Here is a 24,246-nt window from a genome sequence, read left to right as displayed (position 1 = left end):
TCTTATGGTATTAATGCTGCTTGGTCGCTCCATAAAAGACTATGTAAAGTTCAAAAGATTGCTTTGGGCTTTATGGAGCATCAGAAGCCTGTGAAAGCAGCCAAAAAAAGCAACTTTTGCCTTCACTGAGAAGAAGAAACTGTTCATTTTAAAATGGCTTATTTATGGAGCTGCAGGAAATGGATTTTAAAAGCCAGAGAGATACAGCATGACTCGACAGTGGAGCTCTTTGTGCTGGAACGTCAACTCAATGGGAGACGGGGGCTGTGACCAAAGGAAGTACACCACAATTCAAATACATCAAATGTACTCTGAGACCTAAGTTAAAACAAGACCACAAGAAATAGAAGCATTTTTTTTGTTTCTGAATCATCTAGTGATTATTTTTTTTAAATTCAAAGAGCTCCTTCAAAATCAGCTAGTTTATATAGTAGTAAGTTATGTTGTCACTTGTCCAGTAAACTACCACGGTGGAAAAATAAATCCTATTATTATTTAATTGTCTTTAATGCATCTGGCTTCTTTAAAATGCCAATCTTACCCATATTAAATTTACAAGATGAAACAGGCTCCATATCACCTATTGGTTTGTGAAATCCCCTTAAGATTATTGTTATACCTTAGATTAAAAGGGTGAAAATAATAGTAATTAGCTAGTTTCAATAGTACTGAAAGCAGCTGTATGACATGTCTAGAAAAGGGTTATGAGTCACTTTTTCTCTAATGGTTAAAATTTTATTTGTGAAGAAATTCATGAAGTCATTACTGATTAAAGTTAAAGCAACGCTTGGCTGAAGTGAGCTCGGACTCTTTGTTGGCCTAGCTACAGTGCTGAAAAGAACTAATCGCTCCCCAAGCTGACATAAATGCATAATTTTCACAATGGTGTCATCTCTAAACAGGAAACATTGAAGTGGAGTGGAGTGAAGGGTGTCTGCATCAGTACACACACCCCTCCCCCTACCTCGCAATTCCCAAAAAGATTCAATGACATGGAAATGTTTAGTTCGTCAAGCATGAGCGCTAAAAATTATATAATGAGTTGAAGCTGCAGGAGTTGAGCACACACTGATTGTTTTGTTCACATTGTCATAGTTATTTCTTCAAGCAAGCAAAGTTTTTTTCCCCTCACAGCGTTTCAAGAATTGACCATTAAAGAAATCAAATGGCTGCATCCCAGTTTCCCTCGATTTCTACATAGTTTAAGCTACTATGAGTTCAATCATTATATCAAGCTGGCAATGATATAAAACCACAGAGTAAAGAAACAGTTCATTTTATTTTATCTGCTCTATTTATCATTACTTTGTCAAATGAACCTTTTTGAGGGTTTAAACATGTTTAAAAACAAATGAAATTTTACGGACACATCAAGTCTTTGATAGACTCTGGGTTTCAAAAGTAAACACAGTTGGATGCACACTATTCTGAAGTTTGGCTTTAATTCAATGAAATGAAGAAAGCAGACAAAACTCAAGTCCTGGATCAAGCGTGGGCTCACTTATTGCATAACATAGGAATCAGCTTAAGTTTTTTTTATTTAATGTATGTTCTTAGTGAGGGGTTTAGGAATGTGGATTTCCAATAATTTATATTTGTCCTTGAATAACCTACATTTGCACTAATTAGAATCGCCATATCAAATAATCAATCAAACAATCCATAACCAATTCTGGACATCGATACGATGTCCAAACTAGGTCCACAATTTAGACCATGACCCAACTTGCATGTAAATATGACGTTCGACATTTGAATTCTGGGTAATGTTTTGATCTATGACAGATACAGGAAATTGACATAATTAAATGTAATATGCTAAATGAGCTTATGACCTCCCACATTTTTGACCAGCTTAGTGTTACAGCAGTAAACAACACTGATTCACAGAAACAAAGATGTAGGGATAAATATTTCAGTAAAAATTTATTTTCTGCTAAATTCGTATTGAAATGGGTATCTTTTACTTCATTTTAATGACCTAAAAGGAAAAAAAAAAAAAGGTTTTCACTCTTTAATTACCAAATGTCAATGCTGTCAGTGAAAGGATTTTGCAGTGTTTGTGTTTCCACAGTTATCACATCATAAAAACAAACAAACAAATAAATAAATAAATGCATACTATTAATTTTAAATTACCGTAATTGTCGGGCTATAAGCCGCTACTTTTTGCACAAGCTTTGACCCTGCGGCTTTTAGTCAGGTGCGGCTTTTCTATGGATTGTCCATGATTTTTGTCATATCGTAAGATGATTTGTTTTGTTTGTTCCGCTGTTGTACGGCACTACGTTGCCTGGTGGAAGGGCGTGTAATCAGACACACAGTATCGGGGTTCAAGAGTGGTATGTTGGTCACGTGTCCATCCGCCAGGCAACATAGTGCCACACAAGTAGCGTGAAAGACAAACTTCAAAGTAGCGCTACGCATTCAGCGGGAGGCGTGGATGACGAGCGGCGATAAACTTGCGAAAAGCAAGTTATGCTCAACTCCACCGGTGGAATCTGACAGCGTGGAAAAGTGTCAAAACATCCATGATCACCAACGGATTTCGAAGGGCTGGACTGCTGCATGATGGAGAGGAGGACACCGCCACGGCCCTTCTGAGGGTGTTCGACTCTGACACTGACAACGAGGATTTGTTTGGTTTTTAAAGTGACAACAAAGGAGAGAAGCGGAGAGTGGATGACGTAGCCTGAGCCTGAGCCTGTTCGTATCCGACACTGGAGAAGAGGACTTTGGTGGTTTTAGTGCGCAGGAAGATGGTGGTGAATGACTGACTTTTCTTCTTGTTAAAGCCGTGTCACTGCACCTGAGCCTAAAAGGTAGTCCGGATCTATTTTTCTGGTGTGCTGTAGGTTATTGTTATGTACTACATTTGTTACTCATTTATGAAGCACAGTACATGTTTCGTACTTGTAATTACCGCTACTTGTACATATACCTAAAAAGTTATGCAAATATGTACCCATAACTTGTTTTTCAAAATATTAATAAAAGGGGTGTGTCTCCAAACAGCCATCTCTTTCCTGACAATTCCCTTTGTGCACATTCTCTTACATATGATAAGTCAACATTGAAACTCCTGCGGCTTTTGGTCAGGTGCGGCTAATGTATTTACAAAACAGGATTTTCCCCTGATTTTAGCTTGTGCGGCTAATATTCAGGTGCGCTTTGTAGTCCGGGAAATACGGTAATTGTTCCACTCCACAACATTTATAACAAGCAATGGATATTGCAATCAACAAGACTGGTGTGGAGATGATCTCATTCAACATAATTTCAATATTTCTTTAACTGCTTTGATTAGGTGTTTTAAAACATTTACATGTGCTGGTATGTGTAATAGTAGAATAGCCTTGATTAACTCAGCCTGACAGACTTAAAATTTTACTGATTATAACAACTGACAGACAATCATTTCTTAGAGAGAAATTTACTGAAAGGAAATTGGCTTCACTGGGGCAAACCGTTGGTAAATTGGGTAAATTAAATATTAAAGAACATCAGAGCAATTTCAATCATTTCCAGTCACATTAAAAGTGGCAATTCACTGAGTTCTCCACAGAAAGAAACAGCTCCCATTGTCTGCTCATAAACATTATACTGAGTTACAAAATATAAAAAAAATAAAAAATGAAAATTACTGCAGTATTGCTTTTAGATGGACTAATGAAGAAATGAAGATTTAAAATTCTATTATTATGCATGTCTGTAAGCTTTTGTTCAAATAGAAATATATTTCTCATAATGAATATGAGCAACCTGCTTCCAAAACAACATGCATGAAAAATAAAAAAAATACTGAGATTCCAAGAAGGTGAATGCAGATACACACAGAAAACACAAATCCCAGTTTCATTAAGTATTTCTCGTGGAAAAATCGAGATCTCAAATCATGGCTTTCAGCCCTCATTAAGAAACCACCATGAAGGATCTAGATGAAATGTCTAAATAAAAACACGGGGTGTCTTTCAGGAGATGGAACAGGTCATTTCCTAGTCAGAAGGTTGTTGGTTCGAGATACTAGTTTGTACCTCTAAAAAGGACCAGCCAACGAAAGAAGCGTCTATATAGCTATATTATTCCCTAATTTTCCCCTAATGGATGTATGGTGGATGAGTGTGTTTTTTCATAACTTATCCATTCGGTAAAGCTTTCAGTTAGCAGTGCAGTCTCTATGACATGTGCTAACATTGGTTAGCTGTAGCTAGTAGTTGTCTGCTAGGCCCCACCTCCAGTTATAGGAGTAATTGAAGTGTATCTCCCCATCATGTTGCTGATGTTTGTCTTTGTTATCCATTTTTACCAAACTTGGTTAATGACTTCTCAACTCAGCTTCAACCAGGTACAGTCCCTTGGGGGTCAGAAAAATAACATGGGCCAAAACACTAACAATGTGGCTTGAAAATGCAGTCCAGGAGAACTGCCATTTGAAGCAGACCCCAAAACCAACTCCCTTGAAAAAAAAAAAAAAAGAAAGGATTTTTCTGTTCCATATGCAATAATGATAAAAAAAAAACCCCTGTTTCTTGTTGCTTGCCATTAATGCTCCATAGGAATAGCATCATCCTGTAGTTCAATTTCTCTGAACTGTTAGTTTGCCTGCCTATTGATCCTGCTTATCGGTTCCACTTGCACTTGTGCTAGAATCAGTTGATTTCATTTCATGTGCGGGAGCAGAAAAATAGTGGCCCAGTCTGCATAGTGGATATGGACATTACTTTTATTTTTACTGCATAAAAGGACAAAAGTACAATGGTGAAATGCAAACTGCATTATGCTGCTAACGCATCGGCTCATTGCAAGCCTCTGCACAGACAGCATGCTAACGCCAAGCTAGCCAAGAACCCAGAGTGATGTTAAAGTTGAGTGAATATTGACGCCAGCCCAGCAGCCAGACCATTAACTTTAACAAGTAACAGAAGTAGTGATAAGCAATCAGGCTATAGTCTCCATTTCTACCTGTTCATGTTCAAGTAGAATCACTGTGACGGTTTCTTTAAAATCTCTTTATACTGGTTATATCTTTGCTTTGTGTTGTCAGCTTTTTGTTCACAACTAAAAACTAAGAGAAAGTTCATGTGTGTCCTCATTAGAATAAGTGTTTGTGCTGGTGTGTGAAACTGTAGCCTATGAGTTTGTATTAATTAAATTGGTAATTATGAGATGACGCGTTTCACGTCATTTTACAGAGAAATGTTAAAATAATGTAACCCGTAGGAAAACAAATTACTTTCTCCTGGGAGTAATTAAAATCCATTACTGCATTACTGCAGCGGATGTGCATAATATTAACGTAACTGCCACAAACGTCTTTGTGGCAGTAAAAGTGATTCTGACGTTAAACATTAGTTCTGCATGACTTTTTTGCCAGGTAACTTGTGCCCCACCTGTCAGAACTCTGCACCCCACCAGTGGGGCACGCCACACACTTTGAGAACCACTGCACTAAACCAACAATACATAGTGCAAGTAAAATACAAATTGTAGTGTTATTTGGCTGGTAAAAATTCACGACTCTCAAAGTGCTATATTTCTCAAAAGGCTACATTTCTCCTAATGAATATGAGTGGCATCCATCTGCTACTCCTCAACTCACAACACAAAGACCCTTATGTAATGCAACACAACAAAACCTATGAACAAGAAAACAGATTACGCATCCATTATGCTCTCTGCAGGAACTATCAAGTTAATTTTTATAGCAGTAAATGAAATTAGTGGCTGCAGGAAAGGAAAGGAAAATTTTAAAAATAAAATGAAATAAAGGAATGCCTGGAGAATTATCTGCAACAACCTAAAATATCCTAATTTAAAAAATGTAGGTATAGTTCATTGGTATGGCAGATCTGATCATCTGGTCAGGTCTTTCAGGTTAACAAGCAAAAAAAGAAAGCTGACTTGTATTCAAAAGCTTGGTTGTTAATTAAGTTCATCTGTTTGATGCAACACTTGAATCGAAAGCATGAGAAATGCTTCATAAACTGGTGTCAGTTAGAAGTGAATAAACAGCAAACTCATTCAATGTATTCAGAGTTTTATAATGAACCAGTCTGTAAAAAGCAGGATGTACCTGACAACCTCCAACTACAAAACTGTGTGGTCTTGTTCCATACTTAACTGACACAATATGATTTATATCTTGGTGCTCTGAATAATGATGGATATGCTCGCCCACTATTGTCACCGTCTTTCACAGACTTATACATTACCATGAAAAAGTATTTGCATCCTTCCTGATTTCTTAGTTTTTGCAATGTTGTTGCACTTATATGTTTCAGATCATCAAACTAATTTTAATATTAGACAAAGATGACCTGAGTAAATTCATCAATTAATTACCCTAATTGCCTCACTCTTCTTATCAGGATTGTTTTAATTCACATTGGAGGGTTTTCAGACTTGGACGGTCTGTTTAACCCTTGTATGGTCTTCATTTTTAGTACATGCTGGTATCCCTTGGGTTGAAGTGACTCAGGGCATTGTTTGGTGTTTTAGTCTAAAATAAAATTTTACTTCGTAAACCATTAACATATATTTTCTTTATCTCATTTTCCAACAGTAGAGAAAACATATGTTTAACTAGAAAATGCATATTCGGAAGAAACTGCAATGTGAATGCTGATAGCTTTCACATTGCTTTTCACCTAAATAGAAAAGTGGAGAACTGATGAAAGCTGACATTTACACAGAAGAAGTTGGAAAGTAGCTGAACAGGTTTAAAATGTACATTTGAGAAAGCTGAGTAATGACAAAAGAAAATTTAGAATCAAAAACATCTTAATGAATATTAAAAGTTCATATTCTTTAAATCACTGAATGACTGAAATGTGGGAGAATTCACTCTAGACAGCTAAATGCTGTAAGTTTAATCATCCAGTCACAAGAGTCATCATCTGATTCCAACTGCCTAGATCTGAACCACCTGTGTGCAGAAGAGAAATCCACCAATGAACAATAAGCTTGAATTTAGCAGGCCAAGCAAAATGCTCTATCCAGTAGGCCTGCACTAACTACTGACATACTATTATTCTGTGGCAAAACCCTGTCAAATCTACCTCGGTGCACCTGTTGAAAAACTGCTTCTTAATCCAAGACTCTAACTCCTGTCAAAATCAGTTTCAAACCACGAGGATCCCGAGGACTTGTTCTACACAACAGTGTATTCTTTATGTTCCTGCTGTCAAAAATGTGGTCACAGAAGCGATTTAAAAAGTGGGGTCATTCCTGATGTTGAGATAAACTTCTCACTAAAAATACAATGTTGTTTTTTTTTAGGTATATAACGAAGCTTTATCTAAAGGATGCTTACCCTCAACCATGTATGATACCACTATCACTTTAATCCACAAGCCTGGTAAAGATCCTTTGGAGCCAGGTTCGTACCGACTAATAAGTCTATTGAACGTAGATAATAAAATATTGGCAAAAATTCAGGCTATGCGATTAGAGATAGTTCTCCCAACAGTTGTGTCGGAGGATCAAACGGGATTTGTAAAAAATAGACAGTTATTTTTTAATATTAGAAGGCTATTAAATGTTATAAGCTCCTGAGGATGTTTTACCAGTCGGTGGTTGCTGGAGTACTTTTCTATGCTGTGGTGTGCTGGGGGAGCAGCACAGCAAAGAAGGACTCATCCAGGCTGGAGAAACTGATCAGGAGGGCTAGCTCTGTGGTCGGCATGAAGCTGGACACTCTGGTGACAGTGGCAGAGAAAAGGACATTAAAGAAACTGATGGACATTATGGACAATGCCAGGCATCCTCTGCACACGGCCATTAACAACCAGAAGAGTCTGTTCAGTGACAGGTTGCTTCTCCCCAAGACAAGAACTAACAGACTTAAAAACTCCTTTGTCCCACACGCCATCAGACTGTTTAACTCCTCTCTGGAGGGGAGAGGGAGGGGAAACAGGAGGACAAAGGAGGGAACAACTAAGCTGTAGTGCCTCTTCACCTCACTGTACAATACCTTGTGCAATACTTTTGTAAATAGTCAACAGTGCAATAGACTCAATACTTGAAATGTGCAATTCACTTGTATTTTTATTTTTATTCCTATTTATTCTATTTATCCCCTTCGTATATTTTATTTATATTGTCTCTGTATTTATATATATGTGTGTGTGTATAACTCTGTAACTTCGGTCGTTGCTGTGCTTTTTTGGAAATCGAATTTCCCAGAGGAACCCACCCGAGGGATTAATAAAGTTCTATCTTATCTTATCTTATCTTATATACATATAATATTTATGATCAATCTGAAATACTACTCTCACTAGATGCGAAGAAGGCCTTTGACAGTGTCGAGTGGGATTTCCTCTTCCCGACCCTGTCAAAGTTTGGCATAGGCCCAAATCATATTTCCTTTGTTAAGCTGCTTTACACAAAACCTCAGGCCTCGGTTAACACAAATACGATAATTTCTAGTCCTTTCCTCCTCCACCGCTCTACAAGACAAGGGTGTCCTCTGACCCCATTGCTATTTGTACTTGTCATAGAACCTCTCGCCATGCAATTACGCTCTACAAAGAATTATAAAGGAATAAGGAGATTTGGTGTAGAACATAAGGTGTCTCTCTATGCAGATGATTTGTTGCTATATATCACTGACCCTATTAAACCATTGCCAAAAATTATGAGTTTTAACTGAAGTTGGGAAAATTTCTGGATACAAAATCAACCTAAGAAAAAGCATATTGTTTCCTATTAGTTCTTTAGAAAAGTTAGATAGCACTACATTGACTTCGTTTCCTTTTACCATCTCAAATACCTTGGAATAAATGTAACCCGTGAATTCTCTGGCCTTTTCAAACATAATTTTATTAATTTATACCATCAAACTGAAAAGAACTTGGAAAGACTGTCTAAACTGCCCATCTCGCTTGCTGGCCGAATAAATATCATTAGGATGAGCACTTTACCCAAATTCTTATTTTTGTTTCAATGTATCCCAATATTGATCACAAAAACTTCTTTCAAGAAAATAGACCAGTTAATTTCTCAGTTTATCTGGAACAAAAAGACACCCAGAATAAAGACCAAAGACCCAAGATTACAGGAGGAATGGGGTTGCCTTGCTTTCAGCTCTATTATTGGGCCTGTAACATACGTTGTATGTCATTCTGGGGTGGGGAACATAGACCTGATTGGGAACGGATGGAAAGTATGACTTTTTTCCCTAATACTCTTAAATCTTTGGTTTTTTCAAATTCAGATCCGGGTAAGTATAAATGTAAAAATTCGGTAGTATCCAACTCACTAAAAATTTGGTCTCAGATTAGAAGGCATTTTCATTGGCGTCAATGTTCAATCTTTACACCATTAACTCATAATCAAGCATACACATTGTTCTCAGGATCCACATTCCAGCTATGGACTTCCAAAGGGATACACACAATCAAGGATCTGTTTATTGATAATCTTTTTCCTTCGTTTCAACGACTTCAGCAAAAATTTTCCATAGAAAACAGACTTTTTCAAGTATTTACAAATACGTCATTTTATTAAAGAAACGTTTCCATCCTTTCCGAATGAACCACAAAAACTAGTTTCAGATGATCTGTTCCTGATGAACCCGCTAAAGAAAGGAGCTATTTCCAGGATCTACAACCAACTTTTGCAAATAGTACAACTACATTGGACCACTTGAGAAACGCTTGGAGTGAGGAACTGGATACTAACATCACTGAAGATCAATGAACTAAAGCACAAGAACTCATTCACTCCACTTCTGTCTGCTGCAGGCACGGACTACTACAATTTAAGGTCCTGCATAGGCTCCATTTGTCTAAACTGAAGGTTTCAAGGATGTTTCCAGGGGTGAACTCAAGATGTGATCGATGTGACCAGAATTCTGCCTCATTGTCACATACGTCTCCTCCCAGACCCAGTAATGGCACTTGTTGGTGCAGCTACAGTTAAATACTTAAATAACAAACAAATTCATGTTTTGAGTTTTATAGCACTGCTTGCAAGACGCCTTATACTTCTAAATTGGAAAAATAACCCCTCCCCAACTCACTCTGCTTGAAATGATGCATTGTGTAGACACAATGTATCATTTACAGCTGGAGAAAATTAAGTTTTCACTGAGAGATAATGTTAAACACTTTTACCTAATTTGGCAACCTTTTATAGATTACTTCAATAAGTAAACTGGGAGGGAAGGCCTCCTCCCATATCTGCTCCAAGTTTATATATATATTGGTCTGGGCAGGTGTATTGTTCTTTTGGGGGGGGGGGGGGTTGTTTTGTTTTGTTGTTTGTTTGTTTGTTTTTTCTTCTCTCTTTCCCCTTTTTTTTCTTCTTTTTTTCTTTCCTCCTTTGTATATACTCATTTAGGTATATAAATATGTATGTATAGATATAGAGATGTGATGGTTAATATAAAAAAGAATAATTAAAAAAAAGAAAAGAGCAAATTCACTTTAAAAAAAAATACAATGTTTTTCTATGGGTCAGTTAGAAGGTTATCCCTGTACTTTGAGCAATACAGTTTAAAAATTTTATATCGCTGAACTTTAAAAGACACACTGTTGGAAAGAGAACAACAGTGGCTACGTTTTGAGGGTAAAATGATGGATGTAGAGCAAACACTGTGGACACAGCAACAGTTGAAACAGAAGACTCTGCCAAGATTTAATATTAATCTTGGCAGTGACAGACAGAGCTCATTAAGCAGGCAGGTGTGAGCCTGGTTGCTATAGAGCAGGGGTCGGCAACCCTAGGCACGCGTGCTACAGCTGGCACTCGAAGTCTTAACTGATGGCACGGCCATAGCTGGACTGGCCATCGAGCATACCGGGCATTTGCTCGGTGGGTCGATGATTTTTTTTCTTTTTGTAACGGTATAAACAATGAAAGGTGGTGGATTGGCCAGATGTTGGCCGGGGTGTAAAAATAACTCAGTTGTTTGGTGGTAGCTATGGCAGCTTCCACAGATTCAGTAACAACAAGTGGTGGAGGCCAGCAGGTGGATGAGAGAAAGGGGAGGCAGGAGGAGGAGAGACCCGAGGCGGCCGCCAGTCCGAGTGTCAGGTGAACTGAACTTCAGGTAAGAAGTTATGACCTGCAGTCTATCTGTGTCAGATATGAACCAAGTTTAGGTGGAGTTTATTTTCGTTGTGCTGACTTTTTACAGTCTGTTACAATAACTCGTACTGCGTACTAGCTAGCATGACAGAGTTTATATACTGCTGGGTGGGTGCTTTGATGTTACTGATAGTGAATTTTATTTTATTCATAAGATTAGTTAGTAGAGTTGCCAATCGTCCCGTAAAAAGACGGAATCGTCCCGTATTCAGAGGAAATATTACGCTTATCTGGCTTATGATAGGAAAAATGAATTGAGACTGTGTCTTTATTAACATTATTACATGTACCAACCATTGTCAGCTTTGTTTTGAGAAGCTACTGTCCCAGTTTGTATGAAGTAAGTAGTCCTGCAGCCATTGTGGCCTTCTGACACATCTAATACCACCTGTGTCCCTTGGTTTCTCTCAGCAGCTCCTCCTTCTGGCTTCATTGTATAAATTTACACGTTCAGTTTTTTCTACTTTCAATTACTTTAATTGCTTCTTTGAGAAGAATAAGGGCTGTTTATGGGGCAGTCAAATGATTGCCTCGTGTGACACCAAAGAAAGCGTAATGCCAATGAAATATTTAATAATCAGCTACCTGCAGTTATAACAGTACCCAAGTGTACTTTGCAAAATATGTTTGTTTGTTTTTATTCACACAGGCTTCCGTACCATATACGCAAAGAGTAAATTAGTAAAGGTAAAGATGAAGATGAATGTGATTTCTGAGGGTAATCACAAGATTTAGCTCTAAGATTATCTATAATCTCTGACCTTCAGTTTTCTAGCCACTTCCACATGGTTGTCATAGACGAGGACATCGGCAATGAGGTTCTCCCTCTCCTTGGAGAAGGACAACTGTCCCTCTGTGACATGTGGCTCAACAATTACCTTCAGCAGAGTGTGAGGACACCTGGTCCCATCCCACACCTGGGAAAATAAAAAAACATGATATAGGTAATGAGCACGACACACATTTTTGACCTGATAAAAGCACAGAAACATGCAGGTGATGCTCATCTGTCACTCTAATTTTGCAGCATTTTGCAGCCCGTACAGTCTCAAAAAGCTCTATGCCTGAATACAAACATGGTGCCTAAAAAGCAGAAGCAATATCACGCTGTATTGGAATAGAATCATGAAAGAATCACAAAGCCTGAACAGCTATTTGAAAACAGGCATTACTAAATGGAACAGAGAAAGATTATGCATGGTGAGTTGTCACTGGCCTCTTACAACATTAAGGTTCTGGATTTGAAGGTTCTGGTCAGGTGGCACCAACACATGATCCCAAGACTACAAGGATGCAAGTATTCTTCCACCAATTGTCACTTTTGGTGTCTGAGTGAATCACCACATTCCACTGACAGTTTTGATCTTCTTTTTGATGAGGTTTTCTTTTCTTTATCAAATAGCCTGCTATAATTTGAAAAACATATTTTCCTGATTGTATGTGTTGTTGCATAACAAAAGACTCTAGAAGTGGGTGAGAGCTGATTGGCAAGAGCCTGGCGTTTACTGCCAAATCCTATTCAAATTTATCTCCCCCATCACTGGCAGGAAACCAGTCACCACTTACAGCGTAGCTTCTGTTCTCAAACCTGAGGTGTAAAGTAAAACACATCAGTAGCAAAACAAAACACATGAGATCTCTTCCCAGTTGAAGCCACAAGATTACAGATGTTAATTCACGTGGAAAACAAAGGTTAACAAATTCTTTCAAAAACATTCACATGGCATTGAAAAGTGCTTTTCTTCAGGTTTCTTACCCTCAACAAGGTGCAGGTGGTATCAACAGGGGCCTTGGCCAGCAGCTGGCAGGTCAGGTCAAAGTAAGCTTTGGGCTGAACAGCAGACAGTGGGACTGTGCTGGTAACTGAGGCGAAGAGAGCCTGACTGGCAGCCCAGGATCGTAGCTCCTCCACCGTCCGCTGGTCGTCTGGGTCAAAGTGGAATGAACGGCTGGATGTCCGCGGTTCGACCGGTGCACCTTTCACCCCATCAAATGTCACCACAGAAAAACCAAAGGTGTTGACCAGCGTGATGGACTTGTTGAAAACTTGAGCCTGTGTAGACAGATGTAGAATTATTTATTACATTTCACATGAATAAAGATTATTCATCAATACATTAATATTACTATTTATTAATAGAGGTGATTTTGCAATATTTAATTCTCACCTGAAAATTTACAAATCAGTAGGGCAAAATATAGATACTAAACACACAAAATGCACTCTGCAGTCTTGCACCTTAACTCTGTGCATGCGAACAATGTCTCCATTCCGAAAGATTTTGGGATGGTCCTCCAGTTTCTCACAGAAGATGGTGCAGCCAATCTTTTCATTAGAGTGGTCAGTAATCTTCAGGCTAGAGCAGAAATCTGTGAAAAGAGAACTTTATGATATCAGAAAAAAGTGTCTAGTCTACCATAAAAACAATTCAACTGTTTCAGAGACTAGGACAGTAAGCACCAACACTTGTCTTCTTCACCTGTCCCTCCTGAACCTTCCTCCTCAGTGTGTCAAATGTTAAGCTATTCCTTGGGCTTTTTTGGTAATGATACTTCTAATGCAACCTGGCTTTAGCTTTGGAGGCCAAGCTCAGTGAACTGAAGACACAGCTCGACACCTGTGAAAATCCTGTAGCTAGCCAGGTACCTGTAGTAGGTGCAAGCGAAAGCAGTTTAGCTACAGTTTAGCTACTGTCCCCAACAGATTGTCCCAAATAACTGGGAAATCAGACTGGCTGAATGACTGTGAGTAGGAAGGGAAACTATTAAACAGAAGCCCGAAAAGGTTGATTCTGTTCATCTGGACGTAGTGTTTTCAGTAGGAGAAATGTTTCGTCACTCATCCAAGTGACTTTTTCAGTGTCAGCTGACTGCAGGTTTCCCCAATCTTATAAACAGTACATTTTAACAATGACTGAAACCAGCCCACTGATGAACAATGGGCTGGGAGGTCAGTTCCCTGATCATTAATACGCAAATTCTAATGATCACTGATCAAGAACCATTGATCAATGGTCATGAGTACCATTCACAGAGGGTAAAGTAAAGGGAAAGACCATCTCTGAATCGAGGAGGGGGTCTAAGGGTACATTTTTCACCATCTTACAATGCTGTGATTGCAGCCATTCCCCAACTCTCTTTTGGAGAGGAGGCTTCAGCCCCTGCTTTCCATCCAATTGGTTAAAAATAAAATGTTTATTTTTATGTTAATTTTGTTGCACGTGAAAACCTTTGTTGTCATTTTTAACTATATTCGATGGCCTCTTGGCTGTCTTGCAACAGTGTCAGCATGGGAATAATCACTGGCAAGAATAGCAATAAAAAATAACTTAATTTGATTTTTTGTGGTTCATTTATTCACTCAATCTTTTTGTGAATTCCTTTGTGCTTTGTGTTCATAAATCATGCCAATACTCAAACCACGAGTATTGATTTCACTCACCTGTAAATAAGCAAGCCTCTATACATGCTACATAAGAGACTTTCTTTAGAAATGGAAGTAATAAAGAACTATGAAAACACTTTAGTGCACATAAAATTGTATTATTTGAAAGTTTTGCATATAGTATCAAAAGTAAAAATAATTATTTTGCAGAAAAATGTCCTCCATCAGTGTTATATTTAGTCTATAACTGACTGCAAAAGTATAGTTTGGATATAATAAAGGCATGAATGAAGATGAATTGATAGAATAAAAGTGGTTTAACTTTAGTTAAAAGTCTTACAGAAAGTTGAGTTTAACATAGTTTGATCCATTTTAAAGTTACGGTGAATTAATAAAGAAAAACCATGACGCCAAAATTACAATGGGATGCCAGGGGCTCAAGATCTGAGGGGGTTCTTTTTATGTTTAAATAATTCTTTGAGAGAGACGCAAAAGTGGATGCTCAGAGGGCTTCATAGACAGGTTAGAGTGAATAAGTTCATACAGGACAGCAAACCTGTTTCTGAGCTGCAGATCACGTGGTCGGGGAGATGAAGAGCTTCTGTTTTTAATGCCAGACATTGCCACAAACATCGATAGAAGATGAATGCATTTTTTGACGAAGGCTACTACGGAAACAAATAGCCTGCTGAGTGAAGCTACTTAAGTAGCAACTAGCACAGCTTTATCCACCTTATCTTCTGGTTAAAAGTCCAACTAAACTCTGATATGGGTTCCTTACTGACCTGTACCACGGCTCTTAAAAGGCTGTTTGAAGAACACCACTACACCATACACATTGACAACAGATCCAGCTTTCAAGCTGTCCAGTTTGGCATATGTGTACTTTGGAGCCTTGGCTGAAGAAAGCTGAGGAGAAGCAAAACTGTGTTAAAACACCAATATGAGCATGTTAACATTCAGCCACAGACACGCCGACAGATCATGTCAATTCTGCACTGATAAATTCTGCAACTTAATACATGTCCTGTATTTGAGGTGTTAAATGCTACTACCTACAATTATACAAAAACAAGTATCTGTTCATTTCTGACATCTTCCTTGTGCTCCTTTAATATTTTGTATTATGACTGAAGACAACTGAGCAAGTCCCAGAAGCAGCCACTGTGAACAGCCATCGTTGAACAGAGGGGATGGCTTAAGATGCCAAAAATCCAGACTTTCTGTACAAAATCAGCTTTAGGTTTTAAGGCTTCTGAATATTGTCATTTAGACAATTAAACAATTAACTGTGTAATATGAGGGTTTTTTTTAAGCATTTTGGCTTTAGCTAAAAATATACTTATTATCATCATCTGCTGATTTGTACATGTTTTAAGCCATTTGTGAAAACAGCAATAGCAAGCTTTAAGGATTGGAACTGACACAAGTTTAGCAATTTCAATTCCATTACAGATATCACTGATCGATTCGATTCCTTATTGATTCACTTATCGATTGTCATTGTGTTCTCATTAACTGACCAAGAATTTCAAGGAATTGGAATACTGAGAACCGGTTTTCTGCAAGACCCGGTTCACTTCCAATCCCTAGCAAGCAGTTATTCAAAGCTCGATTTTTAAAGGCTTAAAGAAGCTGTTAAACAATGACAAATAGGCAGACACAAAAGTCTGGGGACATCCCAATTCACGGAAGGGTATGTTAGGACAGCCCTTAAATGACATAAAGCATTCTGACAGCTACCAGACCTCCAAGACACACTCCAGCAATCTCTATAACTAAACAGGATACTCATTCTGACCTCAGCAGAGACTGGGGATCTCCTTTTGTTGGCTGGTGGGGATCTGGGGTTAGGAAGCACTGGACGCAACACCTAAAAGGAGACAGGAGAAAGAGGTGAGGTGAGGTGCTTTAGTGATTCCCCCCCCCCACGTTATAAGGCCTTTTGTCAATTTAAGACTAATAAATGTTTAAGATGATTTTGAAGACCTTGTTGGACGTCATCAAAATGGATTTTAATGAACTGTTAACATGACTTTATATGACCTCTATAAAGTTTCCTGTACATCTCCTTGGCAGACATAATGCCATGTGATTTGCAATGCAACAGCATTAAGATATACGGCAAATTTAGAGTCACCAGGTAACCTCAAGTGCATATCTTTGGATTGTAGGAGGACATGCAGAACAGTAGTAGTCACATTAGTAAAGCATGTGTGATTAAATGTTACTTATTAATAACAGCAAATGTAATGTTTTAGTTAAGGGGTCGGCAACCCTAGGCATGCGTGCCACAGTTGGCACGTGAAGGCTTAACTGATGGCACGACCATGGCTGGACTGGCCATCGAGCATACCGGGCATTTGCTGGGTGGCCCGATTTATTTTTTTTTTTGTAACGGTATAAACAATAAAAGGTGGTGGATTGGCCAGATGCTGGCCGGTGTGTTGTTTGGTGGTGGCATCGCAGACCTTCCACAGATTCAGTAAAATTAACAAGTGGTGGAGGCCAGCAGGTGGATGAGGGAGATCGGAGGCAGGAGGAGGAGAGCCCCGAGGCAGCTGCCGGTCCACGTATCAGGTGAACTGAACTTCAGGTAAGAAGTTATGACCTGCAGTCTATCTGTGTCAGATATAAACCAAGTTTAGGTGGAGTTTATTTTCGTTGTGCTGACTTTTTACAGTCAGTTACAATAACTCGTACTGCGTACTAGCTAGCATGACGGAGTTTCTATACAGCTGGGTGGGTGCTATGTTGTTACTGATAGTGAACTTTATTTTATTCATAAGGTTAGTTAGTTGAGTTGCCAACCGTCCCGTAAAAAGACGGAATCGTCCCGCATTCAGAGAAATTATTACGCGTTTCGTGTTGAGCTGAGAGGGGACGCAGTTTGTCCTGGACTTCAGCTACAATGAAAAAGACACAAAGCTGGAATTATTCTTTGTCTTTGCTGCACAGCTGCCTCTTCCCCTCTCATTCTCTCCCCTCTCTCTCCTGTTGCTACTGAAACTGATCAATGATCAGCTGATCAGCTTTTCTCTCTTGTTTGTTTATCGCCCACTTTGCGCCAGAAAGAAGATACCGCCAGATGTCGCGCTAAACAACAGCAGCACGTTTAAGCTTGATCAGCTGTTTTTAGAATTTATTTAATATTAATTTCTAGTATCAGCTGATGTTTGCTGGAGCCACAGCTGTAAAGCTGCTGGTCATGATGTTGGTTTGGATATGTGGTGAGAGGGAAACATGAGGATGAAACCAGGAGATGTCCTTACTGGATCATCAGAGCTGAACAGGTGATGGAGAAACAGGTTTACCTTTTAGGTGACATGAATGAGTTGAAGGGAAGTTATGAACTGTTTCTGAGAGACAAATAACACCAGGATCTGTTTCTAAGTAGCTGACAGCTGGTAACTGTGCAGGGGCGGGTCTAGCAAAGTTTTGCCAGGGGGCCAGGTAGGGCATTAACGGGGAAAGGGGGGCACAAAGAAATACTTTTCTTTCTTATTCTCATTTAAAATGTTATTAAATAATTATCTGAAGCTTACAACCAAAGTTTTTATCTGATGTAAAATGTAGAGAAATCATACATATACCAACAAGACTGTACATCCCTGTCACAACAGTGTTTGTTTTCATTCAAAGGCTTTATGGCTTTTTTTTTCTTACATTTTATTTTTGCATTTAAATTAAACATAACATGCTTATACAAAATCAACCAAGAACAATTACTGTTTTTAACATTTGTGAACTTATAAGCATGAAAGGAAAAAAAAAGAAAGGAAAAAAGAAGAAAAAGAAGAGGAAGAAAAAAACAAAAAAACAAAAAAAATAAAATAAAATAATTCACGCGGAGTGTGAGGCATGAATTATGATCAGTTATTTTTTTAAGAATTCTAGAAATGGTTGCCAAATCATACAAAAACTCGCCAGTTTCCCCTCTCTATCAAATCTTATCTGCTCCACCCTGGCCACAGACACCATCTCATTAAGCCACCTGTTAAAACACGGGGCCGAAGAAGACCGCCACTGTAAAAGAATAAGTTTCTTTGCAGCCAGCATACCCATTGTAATTATCTGTTTTTGTGAAAAGGAAAAAGATTCGACTGATGCAAATGATCCAAGTATAGCCAATGTACCATCACGTGGTACTTTTTTCCTAAATTGGTTTGAAAACCACATAAAAATCCGGCTCCAAAAAGCATTCAAAACCGGGCAATGCCAAAATAAATGTGCAAGGGAACCTTCACCGACTTTACATCTGTCACATAAGGGGGATACAGAATTATAGATCCGGTTAAGTTTAAGTTTAGAAAAGTGTAGTCTATGAATGACTTTAAACTGGATTAGTTTATATCTGGCATTTATTGAGCCTTTCTGAATATTGGACAAACAATTTGACCATTGGTCTTCCGACAGAGGGACCCCGAGGTCTTCAGCCCATGTTTTCTTAATTCGGTCGGAATCAACTGGGATTGTAAAGCACTTAACAAACTGAGATATCAAATGTTTAAAATCTGCTTTCCGAATTATATCAAAGTAAGTATAACTTCGTGACTTCAGTGGAAAGTCTGAAAAGTTTTGTTGAACAAAATTCCTTATTTGAAGATAACGAAAAAAATGTGATTGAGGTAATTGAAACTTTTCTTGAAGTTGAAGGAAGGACATAAATTTGTCATCTGTATATAAGTCCTCAATGTATTTCAATCCCTTTTCCCCCCATTCTAAAAACACCCTATCCATTTTACCTGGTTTAAACAAGTAGTTACAAAGGCTTTATGGTTTTAATACCTGGTGGGCCAGTCTTTAGTCAAAATGCCCGGGCTGATTTTTCACACACAGTGAATTAATCTGAGAAGGTGCATTAAAAAATAATTGGCCGCGCCAGCGGTGCACATCGCAAATTAGCTCGCATAGACACATTAGTTGTGCCTCTTCTTAATGACGGTATCTTAACTAACAACCCCAAGTACCAGATTCAACTTGTAATTGGCTAAAAATCACTTAGCCTACTGGTGAGAGGGACGTTGTTAGCTTTCCACATTTCGACACTTCAAATGCTTCAGGAGCTTTCCGCTCAGCACAGCATCAGCACCACGGAAATACAGAGATACATCCATAGACAGAATTCACAAGATGTTTTTGGAACTTTCAGGTGTATGGACCAATATTTTATTTTCTGATCAAACCAGAAATCTTTAATGAGCAGTTAGATTTGTCTCGCATTAACTGGCTGAGTTAATGCCAGTTAATGCAACATCGAAGCAGCTGGAATCCACAGCTGTGCATGTTCATGGAGCTGCATTTTCACCTGCTGTGCATCACTACCTAACAAGTTTAACTGTCTTCAGAACATTGCAGAGGCCTTATTGACAGTATTTGGCTCTACATATCTGTGTGAGCAGATTTTCTCTCACATGAGTGTCCTCAGGTAGCCGTCTGAATGCTGGACACTTGGAGACCTGAGTCTCTGAGTGGGAGACCAGAGATCAGAGTGTATTAACAAACATGCCATATTGGCCCAGTTTATTTTTCTTATCATTGTTGTGAGGAGACCATAAATAGCATTCATATTTTCTGTTGTACAGTTCATTTGCTGTTATGGAGTCTTTGTTATGGATAAAAAGTGTCTTTTTTTTGTTTCAAAACAGCTGATAACTATTCGCTGATAGCTGCCAACATCTGCGAACAAATATAATTCTATAAAGTGGTTCTATATAGTGTGTAACTGTTAAGACAGAGCGTTATTAAATTTATTGCTAATGCAATCATATGGCACATTGACTTCAGAGGAAATTTTAAATGGCACTCATCATCAGAAAGGTTGCCGACCCCTGTTTCAGTTAATATTATAATCTTGATTATTTATGATGAAACATCATGGAGTTATTGAACTTAAAAATAATTTTATAATATATATATATATATATATATTTTGTTTTTAATTTTTTGTTACATTAGTCCCTTTTACTTTTGTCACCCAATGTCAGCTGACATAGGCTTCAGCCCTCGAAAACCATATATTGGACAAGTAGTTAAGAAAATTGATGTAGGGATGATTAGTGTTGCTTTTTAAACACGAAAATATATGAGTCAACATATATAAAAAGTTCTGAAGAATAAATTAAAGACAGGGAGCATCAAAGAACTGTCAAATTGTGAATATGAAACAGAATTTTTGCATTAATGCCTAATGCTAATGTATACATTATATTAGTTACTGGTCCTTACATAAATGCAGGCTCCATCTTCTGTTAGCAGCAGGTTACAGGGGTGCAGATTGTCCTTATGAACTGTGGGAGATTTGCCCACAGTGAAGCCAGAGGCCACCACTACATCCTGTAAGAAAACACAAGATTAAAAAAACAATAACAGGAGAAATCAGAAATTTAAACCCAGAGAGCTGAGAGACAAATCATGCAACTTTTCTTCCAGAGGGAGAATTGGAGCAGCAAATATTGTGCCCTGAGAGACTTTTGTGTTGGGAGCAAGACGTCAACACATCCCACAGATGATAAGCTGGTGAGAAAAGTGTAGATTGTCTTTTGTTTGGCATGTCAGCTACCCCAATATGGCTTCAAAGCCTCCCCTCAGGGCTGACAAGGGGACAGCAGATACTCTGAATAATCATGTTACAGAGACACAGCCTGACAAAATCTTTGGGATATATGGCTGAGTGCAACAGCTCAAGCTGTGATGACTTCCAGCCTTTAACAAGCTTTATGGGAGCTTTGAGTTCCATGAAAATGCTACTGTGAGGAAACCAAAAACATAGTGATATGCAGCTGGGGAGGATTATCGTTGATGTACTCAATGTCTCTGCCCTGGACACAAACAAATTCAACTCTGCAAAAATGTCACAGATGTTATACAGTACAGTATCATAGCAGACTGTCACAGTGAGCTGGAGCAAAACTGACAGGAGCTAACCGAGATATTTTAGTGTTACACTTGAAACGTGAGGAACTAATCAGGTGAACAGAACAGAACTCACCATTAAAGTCTACTCTTTAAAGCTATTTAAAGTGTTAAAATCCAGTCTTTAATATTACCAAATGGAGACATGTCCTGGAGACATGACAAGTCTTTGCTCTTTGCAAATATTTGTTATTACAATAAAATAAAATTCATAAGATAACATTGATAACGTATACTTTATACTATTGTATTTTTTAGAGCATAAGATTCCATTACTTCAACCAATCAAAGACACAAACACAACTCACCACTGATTTCTTCAAATACTCTATGTGCAAAGTGATTCAGCTAATCAAAACAAAAAAGAAATAATTTTATATTCATCCACAAATCACACGAATGCCCCTCAGCTCATTACACATTTAAGTAACAGGTTTTATGAAAGAAAATTATAATTTCCATTAGGGGTGGGCGATAGAAACGATGTACGATAGAAACGATATAAATTTGGCCAATGATAGAGATTTTGACTATACCGTGATAGGGCATGTTGATGATGCCATCACGCTGTGCCTGTTTTGATCGAAAGCATCGCAGCAGGTAAAACCATTATCATCTGCAAATTATGCCGATCGACAGTCATAGCAAAGAGATGAAGCACTTTTGAAATACGGGGAAAGGCAAAAACTGCGCTTCCTCCACTTCCGTAACATTGATTCATTAATGTTGAATTCTCTCGCAGCTGCTCTATTCCCATGTTGTTGCAGTATATTAATAACTAACCTCGTATTGTGGATGAATAATCTCAGTTGTTCTCCTGACTGAAGTTTGGCCCGTGTACAGCATCCTGCTATGCAATTGCATTTGTCCCTGACCACCAGAATCCCTCACGTTAACTTTTAATGAGTGGAAAAAAAAAAGTTGGTGTTCATCCTCCAGCTTCACTGTGCTAATGTTATGCTAACGTAGCTGTGTCGCTAGCAATCACTTAGCACAACATTATATACCAGGTAGTCCAACTTCAGTAACCCTGGAAACGCCACTGCTGTTTAGTTTTCTGTCTTCATTATTTTGGAAGTGGTATCAGAGCTGAACGTTTTAATTAGTTTCAAAAATCTCTCAGTCAGAACATGGTATGTCATGTTTAGGTGGAAACTAGCAAGCTAACTTCCCGTTAACTTGTAACTCCGTTAAATTTAATAAATTCTGTTTTCATGGATGCATGGATGTTAAACTTAATTGTTACACCTGGTAAAGCAGCAATGCTGATGATTTTACTAAAGATGGAAGAATTTAGACTTTTTAACTCTCAGTGTTCGTTTGACTTTGGGACCTGGGGCGGACGGAGTTTTGGACCCAGATTACTCCGCGAAGCTCCTCACTATGGCAGCCGTAATGCTCTGACAATCCATCAAAACATTTTTAAACAGATTTCTGCACGTCAAAAATCGGTTCGAGGTCAGTAAGCACAACCAGAATTCACACATAAGGCACACTCGATTTTTGAGAAAATTAAAGGATTTTAAGTGTGCCTTATAGTGTGGAAAATACGTTATACAGAAGAAAAGAATATATCGCGGTATATATCGTAACCGCACGTGCTTCAAATTATATCGCAATATGGATTTTAGACCATATCGCCCAGCCCTAATTTCCATTTGGAAATAACATAATACAACTCATTACAAAAATTGTTCCTCATTCAACACTCTGTAAGTGTCAGTTCTTAGTTTCAAATGAGCAGGGTATTGAACACCCTCTCTTTGGTGGGAATGAAAAACTCCCTTTTAACAGGAAAAAACCTCTGGCAGAATCAGGCTCAGAGAGGGGCGGCCATCTGCCACGACCGGTTGGCGGTGAGAAGAGGAAGACAGGACAAAAGACATTGTATGGGAGAGCCAGTGATTAATCATAATAATTAGACCAAGATAAAAGATGGGTGAGGGTCGGCAGTTTCTAAACCAATCATCTGCCAGTATTCCTTAAATGTATTTACTGTAGGGGTTAGTCTTTAATGAATAAAAGTATTTTTTTTTATAAAGTAACATCATAGATAAATTGAATAACTTCAGAAATAACAAAAAAAATATTATTATGGATAGTTTCATTTGGTCTCTCACAGTTGTGGCAATCATTGGCAAATCCCAAACCCTGCATTTAAGTGTTCACTAAAGACTAATAACAACTCACTAATAACAGCTAGAACAGCTCAAATAAAACCAAAGCCAAATCTTTTTGGTCAAAAATGCGATATGGCTTGTGTTCCTTAGACTTCGTGAAGACATTTGATGTGAACATTATTTTAACATTTTTTTCTAAATGGTGTGATGAGCCTCCTAATCTATTTTGTTAGGTTATGTCACTCATGGAAGGAACGAGGAATTTCTAGCCAACTGGTTGTCATCAGGAGCTAATAATAAAGGCCATTATAAAGCACTGACATGTTTTTCTCTTGCTGCTCCTCACATGGTAAACAGCCTCCCAGTCTGATAGACCCTCAAGCAAACACCTCACCACTGTTTACTGATTTATGACCCGTTTCTACCTTTTGCAAATAAAATAGTTAATGCGTAACTTAGTTGTGTGGCCTCCCAATTTTGTTGCAAAGTAGAGCCACTTGTAACACTGGCAAACAGTACTGACTGGAAATAGCAAATATACAGTTAAATATTTGGACACAGATCCCTTTTTTCTAATTTTGATTCTGTACATTAACACAGTAAATTTTAGGTAAACAACTCAGATGCAGTTGCGGTTTGGCTTTAATTCACTGGGCTGGACAAAAAGATTGCACCAAAAATGTGGGGAACTAAAGCAATTTTTTAAACACAATCCCTTCATTTCAGTGACAT

General features: G+C 38.3%; 1 protein-coding gene across 5 annotated transcripts in view; it reads right to left on the bottom strand.

Annotated features, from left to right (window-relative positions):
- The window catches only part of pot1 (protection of telomeres 1 homolog), a 64,966-nt gene that overhangs the window by 24,294 nt on the left and 16,426 nt on the right, over window positions 1-24,246 (bottom strand). For all 5 annotated transcript variants that reach the window (XM_026174765.1, XM_026174766.1, XM_026174767.1 and 2 more), the window contains exons 5-10: window positions 20,708-20,815; window positions 16,281-16,352; window positions 15,265-15,388; window positions 13,334-13,464; window positions 12,851-13,147; window positions 11,856-12,011 (exon numbers count right to left, since the gene is read on the bottom strand). In XM_026174765.1, the coding sequence (XP_026030550.1) occupies window positions 11,856-12,011; window positions 12,851-13,147; window positions 13,334-13,464; window positions 15,265-15,388; window positions 16,281-16,352; window positions 20,708-20,815 (888 nt within the window). The remainder of the gene's footprint in view (window positions 1-11,855; window positions 12,012-12,850; window positions 13,148-13,333; window positions 13,465-15,264; window positions 15,389-16,280; window positions 16,353-20,707; window positions 20,816-24,246) is intronic.

This window comes from Astatotilapia calliptera, chromosome 7, assembly GCF_900246225.1.
Source record: "Astatotilapia calliptera chromosome 7, fAstCal1.2, whole genome shotgun sequence".
Taxonomy (NCBI): domain Eukaryota; kingdom Metazoa; phylum Chordata; class Actinopteri; order Cichliformes; family Cichlidae; genus Astatotilapia; species Astatotilapia calliptera.
The sequence above is the reverse complement of the archived record's forward strand: the minus strand, read 5'-3'. Positions and strand labels throughout refer to the sequence as shown.